Genomic DNA, 14641 nt, shown 5'->3' on the forward strand with positions numbered 1-14641 from the left:
TATCACTGGAGTCTTACCATTCAGCCAGCGGGAATTGTACTGGTCCGTCCTCATGGCGGCTTGTTTGCCCATCGCTCTGAAAATAGCAGCATCGGTGCCCATGAAATCTATGTAGACCCCGGAGTAGAGCTCCTCGTCTGTAAAAGTCAGGACAAGAGGGGGAAGATAGAACTGAGAAAACATATGTGCCGCCATTTGAGTCGTCGGCGTGGAGCGACTGTGAGGCCGGAGCAGCGGTGCACACAGATGTGGACGTGGACTGTGCGGCTGGAGCAGCGGTGCACACAGATGTGGACGCGGAGGGACTGTGCGGCCGGAGCAGCGGTGCACACAGATGTGGACGCGGAGGGACTGTGCGGCCGGAGCAGCAGTGCACACAGATGTGGACAAGGAGCGACTGTGCGGCCGGAGCAGTGGTGCACACAGATGTGGACGCGAAGGGACTGTGCGGCCGGAGCAGCGGTGCACACAGATGTGGACGCGGAGGGACTGTGCGGCCGGAGCAGCGGTGCACACAGATGTGGACGCGGAGGGACTGTGCGGCCGGAGCAGCGGTGCACACAGATGTGGACAAGGAGCGACTGTGCGGCCGGAGCAGTGGTGCACACAGATGTGGACGCGAAGGGACTGTGCGGCCGGAGCAGCGGTGCACACAGATGTGGACGCGAAGGGACTGTGCGGCCAGAGCAGCGGTGCACACAGATGTGGACGCGGAGGGACTGTGCGGCCGGAGCAGCAGTGCACACAGATGTGGACGTGGTGTGACGCTTATCTCGCTGGCTCCCAGCCCAGCAGCTGCTCCTGATTAATTAAGAAAGTCTCGACCTCAGACTGTAAGGAAAGCCCCTCAGGTGGAGGCCGCAGGGAGGGGGTCACACAGCGCGGCCTCTCGGGGGGGTAAACGGATTAGCGGGAATGAGATCTGGCAGTCTTGTCTTATTTCCCCCCACACGGACCTCCTCCCTGGATCCAGCAGCTGCTCACAAATACTGCCTGTATATTCATCTCTGAGCTCAGGGGGTACCGGAGGGGTCACACACGGGGGGCTTCACTTACTAATGAGGGCAGACACGCTGTCCAGCTTGGGGTCATAAGCGCATTTTCCTTTCCCCGACTCCACGCGGTCCGGGTCCAGGTAGAAGACATAATCCTGTGAGGGGAGAAGAGGCAGGAGGTGAGGCCGGGACCCCGCAGTTGGCGGCACACTGGGATAATCGGCAGCGGACACCATCAGTACCGGGACTGTAGTACAGGGGATGTCTGACCCATGAAGACAAAGAAAGCTCCTCGGAAGAGCGGACACATTATGGAGGCGGAGGACGATGAACGGTGGACAAGCTCCTCCAGCACACACAGCGATGAGGCCTGAAGGACTCACCATTTACAATATCTCTGCTTGCTGCTGGTGAATGGAAACCATCTCTGACTTCTCGGTGCGGTGCTGGACTGCAGGCCCAGAGTACTTACCTGCCCTGACATACTGTAACAAACCCTCAGCTGTGTGACAGGACTAGTTCACAACCGTTCTCAAGCCTCTAGGGTGCTTCTAGGGCCCGACAGCAAGCAGAGATCTTACAAATGGTGAGCAAGTTACAGAAACTACTCAGTGCTGATCAGACTGGGCCCTGGCACACTGGTCATCAGGGGCCCCGGACTGCAGACTATGGTGGGACCATGACCCCTTGGAGAAGCGCCGGCGTGACCTGGAGCGATGCACGGGATGTGCGCTACGTAACAGCGCATCGGACAATGAGTGCGACAAGAGCGGCCATGATCTTTACTGTCATGGCACGGCAGGAGATACCGGGGCCCGGAGGTCTCACACCCCCTCATGTTAGCAGATCCCGCACACACGGCCATGCAAGGTCTCGTGTGTGGGCCGCTCATTACTGCAGGGGATCTGGGGTCTCCCATCACACAATGAGGCGCTTCTCCTATGTGGGGTGTCATGGACGTCGGCTGAGGGGGCCGTTGTCTGCACAACACTAACCTGTGAGGGGAAACATACAATTGGTTTATGTCACACAGTAAGAAGGGCTACAGAGGTCACGGCCCCAGTATCAGGATGGGGAGGGGGCTCTGCGGCCCCTGGGACTGGCCCCACCTTGTGCTCTGCTGGTGCTGGGCTGGGCGGATAATCTGCTGCTCTGCTCCCTCTTCCTCCTGGGGGCGCTGTGTGATCTGAGGCCTGAAGAGAGGAGCAGGGCAATAAGAGTTAGAGCTGAAGGCGGCTCAGGTGCAAGGCAGGACGGGGGACACCGCCAGGACGGGGTGCGAGACAGGACACGGATGGTGAACACACAGGGCACAGATGGAGGCCACCCCTAGTCCTACTGTTAGTTCTGGATGCATCTCTGCAGACAGGAGACGTGGAGCACACGGAGACACGGGACGGCACAAGGAGGCATGCAGGGCTATGCTGTGGCACGGCTACGCTGCGGCACACGTGTTACTGGCATGCAGGTGGCATGTATGAAATGTTAGAGCACATGGAAACCAGACAATCAAGTCACGTGTGATGGATCATGGACGACACAGAACAGAATAATCACATCCAAAAATCAGTGATGACCGTCACTCACCTCCAGGGGAACAGCGCTGATACACTGACACCACCAGCAAATCCCCAATAACCCCACCATGTGCGATTAGATTACTCCGATCACCTGACACCCCCATATACAGCTGTATCCTAATGTACCAGGTGATATAGGAGGAACCCCGACCTTCACCACATTCACCAGCTGCACATACTGGCAGAGCGACACCGCGGTAGATTATTAAGGAAAACTCCAAAACATTTTTTTCAGGACTCTTCACAAAGGATCCATGAGAAGAGCGGATGATGGGAGGACGTTGTTCTCTACTCCCATCATCTCCTTAGGAGCCCGGACTGGTTTGGGCCATTTCCGTTGTGTCCCTTTCACCGTGCAGGCGACCTCCTGGCATTGTTCCTGTTCTGTGCGGTGTACATGGCGCACAGTGTGTGCAGAGCGTGTCTCCTGCTCGCTTCCAATTCCGCAGATGGCTCATTTTCTCAGTACAATGGAGAAGGGCCCTGAAACGTGCCGCTCTGTTACTCCCAAGAAAGGTCATTTTTGCTTCGGTGGCTTCTGCATGTGACAAATGACCACTTGAACCCGGGGGCTGCCATACCAAGGGGCCATCATATCGGGTGACCAGAGGACGGGCCAACATCGCTCTGACCACAGCGGCTTCACGCGTTTCTACTTCCAGTCGTCTCCTCATTATTATCTGCACTCCTCCATCACTACCACCCCCATCGTGTACATGGATGATGAGGATGGTTATGTGGCTCACCCCCTGCCTGTAATAATGGCCTGATGGAGAACATGTCCTGGTGGCGCCAGTGAGCAGAGCGCCGTATATGGCTGCTGGCTAGTAACTTGCTGGGCCATTTTATCTTCTCTACGCCCCCAGGAAGCTGGTGTTCACACCGGCACCATCACTTGTAATGCAGCGCTCTGCAGGGGGGCAGAGTCCGGAGAGCAGTAAGGGGAACGCAGCCTGCAGAGCATCGCCCCAGACACCGCATACAGATCACTATACATCACTGCTCGCACACTTTCCGCCATGGTGCAGATCATAACTCTCAGTACCTGAGCTTTGCGTCCACGGTTGATGTACGTGCACACAGGATTATACGCTCCTGTTCCACACGCGTACAAGTGCGTCCTGTTCCAGGGTTGGATGAGACGGATAAAATTACCGCATTCTCCCTGTGAATAACAAAAGGTTGGAATAGAGAGAAGAGAAAGGAGAATAGAAGGAAGTCCACGAGATCAGAGGGGAGAAGAGGGAAGATACAGACACAGAGTTAATGACACAAAATCCCGGCAACCTGGCCTCGTCCTCCTCACTGGATATTACACAGCCGGGCGCAGACATAATCACCTGTATAACAGCCGAGACGAGCGCTGCTCCGGGACTTACAGCCAGAGGAGAGCAGCTTTACAGGGGGCAGCAATTAATGATCATTGGGGGTTTGACCGCTGACCAATCGGCAGAACGGGCACCTTTATCCCAGCAATGATGGAGCGGCAGGACACACGTTCAGCCGCCGAGCCATTCATGATGTGTGGGCAGCCGATCGCTTTCCTGGCCCATAGAGAATTCATGCAGTGCGATCAATTAAAGGGACACCCCACTGATCAGCAAGTCCTCCCCTACCCTGCAGGCGACGGCCCTTCACTATGCTGGAGGTTGGACTTGCCCTAAGAGCTGACAGTTCATTGGCATCTGCTGGTCGTACTCACATTGATATCTTTACCGGATAAGACACATTCATCGATTCGCTGCTGCTTTGCCGGCCAGTGAATCTGCAGAAAATAAAGCCGATTAATGGCGAGGCTGCGGTAAAATTGTGAGAACACAAAACATAAAAATCCCCCCTAAATCCAAACACGGTATTTTGTATGTCGCCTCCATCCTGGGTAATGTAGGGTGCCTGCGCCTCTCTCTACACATTAGCAATGTCGGCACTTGCAGCACGCGCGGGATCCCGGAGGGCGGCACGTGCATGACCCCGGAGGGTGGCACGTGCATGACCCTGGAGCGCGGCACGTGCATGACCCCGGAGCGCGGCACGTGCATGACCCCGGAGCGCGGCACGTGCATGACCCCGGAGCGCGGCACGTGCATGACCCCGGAGCGCGGCACGTGCATGACCCCGGAGCGCGGCACGTGCATGACCCCGGAGCACGGCATGTACAGGAGCCCAGAGGGCTGCATTACGGACAGTCCCTACGCTGCAGTGCTGTGCGATCATCTACTGCGTACAGGAGCCGGCACCCAGGCGAGAGGGGCTCATCGCTCATCACTGGCGGTTGTAGGTGTCTGTGCCCCGAGCACCAGATGATCAGTAACAATTTAAAGCGCAGTCATGGGACATCAGGAGAGACGTCACCAGCCGCTATCCGTTCTCTCACAGGAATGAGTGTCCACAGACGAGCTGTACTGGGAATCCGAGTCATGGATGGTCAAACTGGTCTTAGGCCATGTGCACATGTTCAGGATTTTCCGCATTTTTTTGCTATAAAAACGTGATAAAACCGCAAAAAAACCGCTAACCTATGCCTCCTATTATTTACAGTGTATTCCGCATTTTTTGTGCAAATGTTGCGATTTTTTCCGCGAAAAAATCGCATCGCGGAAAAAAAAGCAACATGTTCATTAAAAATGCGGAATTGCGGGGATTCCGCACACCTAGGAGTCCATTGATCTGCTTACTTCCCGCACGGGGCTGTGCACACCATGCGGGAAGTAAGCAGATTATGTGCGGTTGGTACCCAGGGTGGAGGAGAGGAGACTCTCCTCCACGGACTGGGCACCATATAAGTGGTAAAAAAAAAAAGAAGTAAAATAAAAAATAGTGATATACTCACCCTCGATGTCTTCCCGCCTCTCAGGTGCATGCTGCCGCTTCGGTTCCTGTAGCTGGTGTGCGGTGAAGGACCTGCGATGACGTCACTGTCCTGTGATTGGTCGAGACCGGTCATGTGACCGCTCACGTGACCGCGACGTCATGGAAGGTCCTGCGCGCACACACCATCTATACGGAACGGACGCCGCTGAGGTCTGCAGGTGAGTATAAGCATTTTTTTTATTATTTTTAAACATTCTATCTTTTACTATAGATGCTGCATAAGCAGCATCTATAGTAAAAAGTTGGTCACACTTGTCAAACAGTATGTTTGACAAGTGTGACCAACCTGTCAGTCAGTTTTCCAAGCGATGCTACAGATCGCTTGGAAAACTTTAGCATTCTGCAAGCTAATTAAGCTTGCAGAATGCTAAAAAAAACGGAAAAAAAAACGGAAAAAAAATGCGGATTTCTTGCAGAAAATTTCCGGTTTTCTTCAGGAAATTTCTGCAAGAAATCCGGACGTGTGCACATACCCTTACAAAGTTGTAAGAACAGTGTGGGCAGGACGTGTCTGGCAGCTGTGTCCCCCGGTGGGATTCATACCGAGGACCCTCAGCAGTGTGGTCACTATATGGTACGGCCGCCACCACCCGCGTGCTCTTACTATGAGGGGCTCCCGGTTGATGTCCTGCAGGTCCAGGGACAGGATGTAATCTTTGCTGCCCACGTACATCCGGTCGTGATCTTCATCCTTCAGCAGAATCCGATAATCCGTGGTGTTCAGCAGGAAGTGCAGGAAATGTGCGGTGCTTGAGGCCTTCAGCTCTGCAAGGAGAAACATCAATTATTAAAGACACAAGCACCAGCGAGGTCCTCCTGGGCTGTGGTGGGAGAACTACAAGTCTCAGCACATTGTGCCAGGAGCTGCATCATTACACAGGAGACACAAAATACTTAATCCAACCCTGCTAGAAGAGTGACGCCGTCTGCGGAAAGAAAGCAGATTCCCGAATGACGACACAATGAAACCTTGTGATATCTCAAGACACTGGGGTCACGGCTCATACAAGAGACAGCACAGGGTTAAACGAGCCTCACCCGAGCCGTCTACAGGTGAACCAGGGGCTTATGGGTTAATTAAAGGTTTGAAGCCCTAAAGAGCGACCCCGAGGCCGGGACACGACTAACCGTCCCGAAGAGCATTAATAATAAGTCACCGAGGAGAATCGGCCAAACCTCAGACATCTCAAGGAGACGGGAAGTAACGACCCGAAAACCAACCCCACATTACAGGACGCATCAGCCTCTATATACAGTGCACATCCACTACTTATCCTCTACTCCAGAGCTGCGCTCACTATTCTACAGTGCAGTCATTGTGTACATACATTACTTTACTGGTCCTGAGTTACCTCCTGTATTATACCCCAGAGCTGCACTCACTATTCTGCTGGTGCAGTCACTGTGTACATACATTACATTACTGATCCTGAGTTACCTCCTGTATTATACTCCAGAGCTGCACTCACTATTCTGCTGGTGCAGTCACTGTGTACATACATTACATTACTGATCCTGAGTTACATCCTGTATTATACTCCAGAGCTGCACTCACTATTCTGCTGGTGCAGTCACTGTGTACATACATTACATTACTGATCCGGAGTTACATCCTGTATTATACTCCAGAGCTGCGCTCACTATTCTGCTGGTGCAGTCACTGTGTACATACATTACATTACTGATCCTGAGTTAAATCGTGTATTATGCTACTTTCACACTTCCGTCTTTTTTCCTCCGTCGCAATCCGTCGTTATGGCAAAAAAACGGATCCTGCAAATTTGCCCGCAGGATCCGTTTTTTTTGCCATACACTTTAACCCCTTTCCGAAATCGGACGTACTATACCGTCCGATGTCGGGTCCCCTGCTTTGATGTGCGCTCCGGCGGTGAGCGCACATCAAAGTCACGACATGTCAGCTGTTTTTTACAGCTGACATGTGCGCGCAATAGCGGCGGGTGAAATCGCGATCACCCGCCGCTATTAACTAGTTAAATGCCGCTGTCAAACGCAGACAGCGGCATTTAACTACCGCATCCGGCCGGGCGGCCGGATATGAGCGCATCGCCGACCCCCGTCACATGATCGGGGGTCGGCGATGAGTCAGGAAGGTAACCATAGACGTCCTTGAGACCTCTATGGTTACTGATCGCCGGTGGCTGTGAGCGCCCCCCTGTGGTCGGCGCTCACAGCACACCTGCATTTTAGCTACATAACAGCGATCTGATGATCGCTGTTATGTAGCAGAGCCGATCGGGCTGTGCCTGCTTCTAGCCTCCCATGGAGGCTATAGAAGCATGGCAAAAGTTAAAAAAAAAAGTTAAAAACAATGTGAAAAAAATAAAAAAAATATAAAAGTTTAAATCACCCCCCTTTCACCCCAATCAAAATAAATCAATAAAAAAAATATCAAATCTACACATATTTGGTATCGCCGCGTTCAGAATCGCCCGATCTATCAATAAAAAAAAAGTATTAACCTGATCGCAAAACGGCGTAAGGAGAAAAAAAATCGAAACGCCAGAATTACATTTTTTTGGTCGCCGCGACATTGCATTAAAATGCAATAACGGGCGATCAAAAGAACATATCTGCACCGAAATGCTATTATTAAAAACGCCAGCTCGGCACGCAAAAAATAAGCCCTCACCCGACCCCAGATCACGAAAAATGGAGACGCTACGGGTATCGGAAAATGGCGCAATTTTTTTTTTTTGCAAAGTTTGGAATTTTTTTGCACCACTTAGACACATAACCTAGACATGTGAGGTGTCTATGAACTCGTACTGACCTGGAGAATCATAATGGCAGGTCAGTTTTATCATTTAGTGAACCTAGCAAAAAAAACAAACAAAAAACAAGTGTGGGATTGCACTTTTTTTGCAATTTCACCGCACTTGGAATTTTTTTCCCGTTTTCTAGTACACGCCATGGTAAAACCAATGGTGTCATTCAAAAGTACAACTCGTCCTGCAAAAAATAAGCCCTCACATGGCCAAATTGATGGAAAAATAAAAAAGTTATGGCTCTGGGAAGGAGGGGAGTGAAAAACGAAAATGGAAAAATGAAAAATCCCACGGTCATGAAGGGGTTAATGGACGACAGATGTGTCGTGTTTTAGCGGTCTATCGTGAAAAAAAAGTTCAATGTAACTTTTTTTGTCCGTCGGATCCGCCATTTCCGACCGCGCATGCACGGCCAGAACTCCGCCCCCTCCTCCCCGCTCATCACAACGGGCAGCGGATACGTTGTAAAACTGCATCCGCTGCCCACGTTCTGCTAAATTTAGCACAACGTCCGTCGGTACGTCGGGCCGACGGTTTGCAACGGCCCCGTACCGACGGATGTGTGAAAGTAGCCTTATACTCCAGAGCTGCACTCACTATTCGGCTGGTGCAGTCACTGTGTACATACATTACATTACTGATCCTGAGTTACCTCCTGTATTATACCCCAGAGCTGCACTCACTATTCTGCTGGTGCAGTCACTGTGTACATACATTACATTACTGATCCTGAGTTACCTCCTGTATTTTACCCCAGAGCTGCACTCACTATTCTGCTGGTGCAGTCACTGTGTACATACATTACTGATCCTGAGTTACCTCCTGTATTATACCCCAGAGCTGCACTCACTATTCTACAGGCTGCAGAACTGAAATCTCCCAATGATGCAGCTGAGTGCAGTGAGGTAGAATACAGGAGGTAACTCAGGATCAGTAATGTAATGTATGTACAGTGACTGCACCAGCAGAATAGTGAGTGCAGCTCTGGAGTATAATACAGGAGGTAACTCAGGATCAGTAATATAATGTATGTACACAGTGACTGCACCAGCAGAATAGTGAGTGCAGCTCTGGGGTAGAATACAGGAGGTAACTCAGGATCAGTAATGTAATGTATGTACAGTGACTGCACCAGCAGAATAGTGAGTGCAGCTCTGGAGTATAATACAGGAGGTAACTCAGGATCAGTAATATAATGTATGTACACAGTGACTGCACCAGCAGAATAGTGAGTGCAGCTCTGGGGTATAATACAGGATGTAACTCAGGATCAGTAATGTAATGTATGTACACAGTGACTGCACCAGCAGAATAGTGAGTGCAGCTCTGGAGTATAATACAGGATGTAACTCAGGATCAGTAATGTAATGTATATATACAGTGACTGCACCAGCAGAATAGTGAGTGCAGCTCTGGGGTATAATACAGGAAGTAACTCAGGATCAGTAATGTAATGTATGTACAGTGACTGCACCAGCAGAATAGTGAGTGCAGCTCTGGGGTATAATACAGGATGTAACTCAGGATCAGTAATGTAATGTATGTACACAGTGACTGCACCAGCAGAATAGTGAGTGCAGCTCTGGGGTATAATACAGGAGGTAACTCAGGATCAGTAATGTATGTTCAGTGACTGCACCAGCAGAATAGTGAGTGCAGCTCTGGAGTATAATACAGGATGTAACTCAGGATCAGTAATGTAATGTATGTACAAAGTGACTGCACCAGCAGAATAGTGATTGCAGCTCTGGGGTATAATACAGGAGGTAACTCAGGATCAGTAATGTAATGTATGTACACAGTGACTGCACCAGCAGAATAGTGAGTGCAGCTCTGGAGTATAATACAGGAGGTAACTCAGGATCAGTAATGTAATGTATGTACACAGTGACTGCACCAGCGGAATAGTGAGTGCAGCTCTGGGGTATAATACAGGATGTAACTCAGGATCAGTAATGTAATGTATGTACACAGTGACTGCACCAGCAGAATAGTGAGTGCAGCTCTGGGGTATAATACAGGATGTAACTCAGGATCAGTAATGTAATGTGTGTACACAGTGACTGCACCAGCAGAATAGTGAGTGCAGCTCTGGGGTATAATACAGGATGTAACTCAGGATCAGTAATGTAATGTGTGTACACAGTGACTGCACCAGCAGAATAGTGAGTGCAGCTCTGGGGTATAATACAGGATGTAACTCAGGATCAGTAATGTAATGTATGTACACAGTGACTGCACCAGCAGAATAGTGAGTGCAGCTCTGGGGTATAATACAGGAGGTAACTCAGGATGAGTAATGTATGTACACAGTGACTGCACCAGCAGAATAGTGAGTGCAGCTCTGGAAGAGAACACAAGCTGTAATTCAGGAAAAGTACAGCGATTCCTAAATTAGATCCATCAGGAACGGTTACTGAGGATTTCTAGGTGCTGGTCTCAGAGGTGTATATATTTCAGGACATGGCATGCTGGGGGATGTAGTTCCATGACCGCTGAGCACCACCAGTATTAGAGCTGCTCAGATAGACAGACGTGGGTTGATGATGCTGATGCGTGCGGACAACAGAGCCCAGCAGCCCAAGAAGCCTTCACGGATGAGACCTTCATATGAAGGATATAGGGGGGGGGGGGGGGGGGGGGGAGATAGTGGAGCTTCTCGCCCCCAGGAGCGGCTGCAGAACCCCACTGGTAGCTGTAACCTCAGTCATCTCTTGGGGACGCGAGACATCCCAAACATGTTCATTAGACGTGTGAAGGGGCCGAAAGCCCGCAACAGCTGCGCCGGGTGATGTCATGCAGACGTGGCGGCCATGATACCGCCAATCCCGGACTTAAAGTCTAATTAATTCACAGTGTAGCGTTACATTACAGGTGGCGCTCAGCGGTGGAGCGCACTCACACTGGGTGCAACACGCGGCACAGATCAGCCAGGGCTCGTACCGCTCGGCTCAGTCACAGGATATACAGCGTGTACTCTGCCCCATCATTATACGCAGTACACGGCCCGCGCTCGGCCCCATAATTATACGCAATACACGGCCCACGCTCGGCCCCATCATTATACGCAGTACACGGCCCGCGCTCGGCCCCATCATTATACGCAGTACACGGCCCGCCGCGCTCAGCCCCATCATTATACGCAGTCCACGACCCGCACTCGGCCCCATCATTATACGCAGTCCACGGCCCGCGCTCGGCCCCATCATTATACGCAGTACACGGCCCGCGCTCGGCCCCATCATTATACGCAGTCCACGGCCCGCGCTCGGCCCCATCATTATACGCAGTCCACGGCCCACGCTTGGCCCCATCATTAGACGCAGTCCACGGCCCACGCTCGGCCCCATCATGTTTCCAGTGATGGCTGCTATGTGCACTCCCAGTACATGTCTTATTTTCCAGTATGTGGAGCTGGTTTACATCAAGGATTTCACAATCAGGACCCAGGGACGCCGACTGTGGATCTGGGATCATTTTGCTTGTTGATGAGAAACAATAGTTGGTAAAGATGGAGCAGATGAGGGGCGTCCGCCCGCTGCGAGGCTTTCATGTCTGCTTTGATGTGGACGCAGTGTTACATCCCGGGTGCAGTAACAGTAGCTGATGATTGACAGCAGATCACGCATGTAGTGGAGCACAGGAAGGATCAGACATGAGAGGGCGCAGGACGCCCACTGCACACAGACGGCCGCACTATGCAGGGGAGCCAACAATCACTCGGCAATCTGGGGCTGATATACAGGACGGTTACACAAGAGCCAGAAACGAGCGCGTCCTCACAACCGGCGCGTCCTCACAACCGGCGCGTCCTCACAACCGGCGCGTCCTCACAACCGGCGCGTCCTCACTCATCATCATCACAGGCAGGATGACACCGACATACAGACAATGCATGGTCTCAGCTTACCTCCTCCCCCTCCCTGCACAATCACCTATGCAGAGATCACACAGCGTGGCCTCAACTTTCTCCCATACAAGTCGATAGACAACAGAGGTAGCAGAGGCCTCCACTGATTTCTGTGCTTCCGATTACGGACATGACAGTAAATGAAGTCAGGAAGGTGGGCGGCAGAAGCAGGACTCTCAGGCTCTCCCTAAAAGTGGGGGGAGGGGGAAGGACTCACATGCTCTCCCTAAAAGTGGGGGGAGGGGGAAAGACTCCCAGGCTCTCCTTAAATGTGGGGGAGGGGAAGCAGGACTCACAGGCTCTCTATAGGTGTGTGTGGAGAAGCGGGACTCAAGCTCTATAGGCGGGTTGAGAAGCAGGACTCACAGGTTTGCTATAGGTGGGCAAAGAAGCAGGACTCACATGCTCACTCTATAAGAGGGCGGAGATGCAGGGCGCACATGCTCACTCTAAGAGGGTGAAGATGCAGGACACACATACTCCCTCTATAAGAGGACGGAGATGCAGGACACACATACTCCCTCTATAAGAGGACGGAGATGCAGGACACACATACTCCCTCTATAAGAGGACGGAGATGCAGGACACACATACTCCCTCTATAAGAGGACGGAGATGCAGGACACACATACTCCCTCTATAAGAGGACGGAGATGCAGGACACATGCTTGCTGTATAAGAGGACGGAGATGGAGGACACATACTCCCTCTATAAGAGGACGGAGATGCAGGACACATACTCCCTCTATAAGAGGACGGAGATGCAGGACACACATACTCCCTCTATAAGAGGACGGAGATGCAGGACACACATACTCCCTCTATAAGAGGACGGAGATGCAGGACACACATACTCCCTCTATAAGAGGACGGAGATGCAGGACACATGCTTGCTGTATAAGAGGACGGAGATGGAGGACACATACTCCCTCTATAAGAGGACGGAGATGCAGGACACATACTCCCTCTATAAGAGGACGGAGATGCAGGACACACATACTCCCTCTATAAGAGGACGGAGATGCAGGACACACATACTCCCTCTATAAGAGGACGGAGATGCAGGACACACATACTCCCTCTATAAGAGGACGGAGATGCAGGACACACATGCTCACTCTATAAGAGGACGGAGATGCAGGACACACATACTCCCTCTATAAGAGGACGGAGATGCAGGACACATACTCCCTCTATAAGAGGACGGAGATGCAGGACACACATACTCCCTCTATAAGAGGACGGAGATGCAGGACACACATACTCCCTCTATAAGAGGACGGAGATGCAGGACACACATGCTCACTCTATAAGAGGACGGAGATGCAGGACACACATACTCCCTCTATAAGAGGACGGAGATGCAGGACACACATGCTCACTCTATAAGAGGACGGAGATGCAGGACACACATGCTCACTCTATAAGAGGACGGAGATGCAGGACACACATACTCCCTCTATAAGAGGACGGAGATGCAGGACACACATGCTCACTCTATAAGAGGACGGAGATGCAGGACACACATACTCCCTCTATAAGAGGACGGAGATGCAGGACACATGCTTGCTGTATAAGAGGACGGAGATGGAGGACACATACTCCCTCTATAAGAGGACGGAGATGCAGGACACATGCTTGCTGTATAAGAGGACGGAGATGCAGGACACGCATACTCCCTCTATAAGAGGACGGAGATGCAGGACACGCATACTCCCTCTATAAGAGGACGGAGATGCAGGACACACATGCTCACTCTATAAGAGGACGGAGATGCAGGACACACATACTCCCTCTATAAGAGGACGGAGATGCAGGACACACATACTCCCTCTATAAGAGGACGGAGATGCAGGACACGCATACTCCCTCTATAAGAGGACGGAGATGCAGGACACACATGCTCCCTCTATAAGAGGACGGAGATGCAGGACACACATACTCCCTCTATAAGAGGACGGAGATGCAGGACACGCATACTCCCTCTATAAGAGGACGGAGATGCAGGACACACATGCTCACTCTGTAAGAGGGCGGAGATGCAGGACACACATACTCCCTCTATAAGAGGACGGAGATGCAGGACACGCATACTCCCTCTATAAGAGGACGGAGATGCAGGACACACATGCTCACTCTATAAGAGGACGGAGATGCAGGACACACATACTCCCTCTATAAGAGGACGGAGATGCAGGACACACATACTCCCTCTATAAGAGGACGGAGATGCAGGACACGCATACTCCCTCTATAAGAGGACGGAGATGCAGGACACACATGCTCCCTCTATAAGAGGACGGAGATGCAGGACACATGCTTGCTGTAAGAGGGCGGAGATGCAGGACACACATGCTCTACATGTCACAGACCCGTGCGGCACCTCGACACCAAGGGGTTCGGTAATAGTGCGATTTCCAGGGGAGGTCGCTGCAGAACAGTAATAGTGTTGGAGGCCATAAGCCATTTTCTGGGATTTTTGAAGTGCAGATAGGTTCC

At 51.6% G+C, this 14641-nt stretch overlaps 1 protein-coding gene across 10 annotated transcripts in view; it reads right to left on the reverse strand.

The window, feature by feature from the left end:
• The window catches only part of SEMA3F (semaphorin 3F), an 82139-nt gene that overhangs the window by 10771 nt on the left and 56727 nt on the right, over positions 1-14641 (reverse strand). For 7 of the 10 annotated variants that reach the window (XM_077277101.1, XM_077277102.1, XM_077277105.1 and 4 more), the window contains 6 exons: positions 6051-6211; positions 4278-4340; positions 3621-3740; positions 2105-2188; positions 1057-1150; positions 18-137 (listed from right to left, as the gene is read on the reverse strand). In XM_077277101.1, coding sequence (XP_077133216.1) covers positions 18-137; positions 1057-1150; positions 2105-2188; positions 3621-3740; positions 4278-4340; positions 6051-6211 — 642 coding nt within the window. The remainder of the gene's footprint in view (positions 1-17; positions 138-1056; positions 1151-2104; positions 2189-3620; positions 3741-4277; positions 4341-6050; positions 6212-14641) is intronic. The other 3 variants (XM_077277109.1, XM_077277110.1, XM_077277111.1) reach the window with 1 other exon arrangement.

This window comes from Ranitomeya variabilis, chromosome 8, assembly GCF_051348905.1.
Source record: "Ranitomeya variabilis isolate aRanVar5 chromosome 8, aRanVar5.hap1, whole genome shotgun sequence".
Classification (NCBI taxonomy): Eukaryota; Metazoa; Chordata; class Amphibia; order Anura; family Dendrobatidae; genus Ranitomeya; species Ranitomeya variabilis.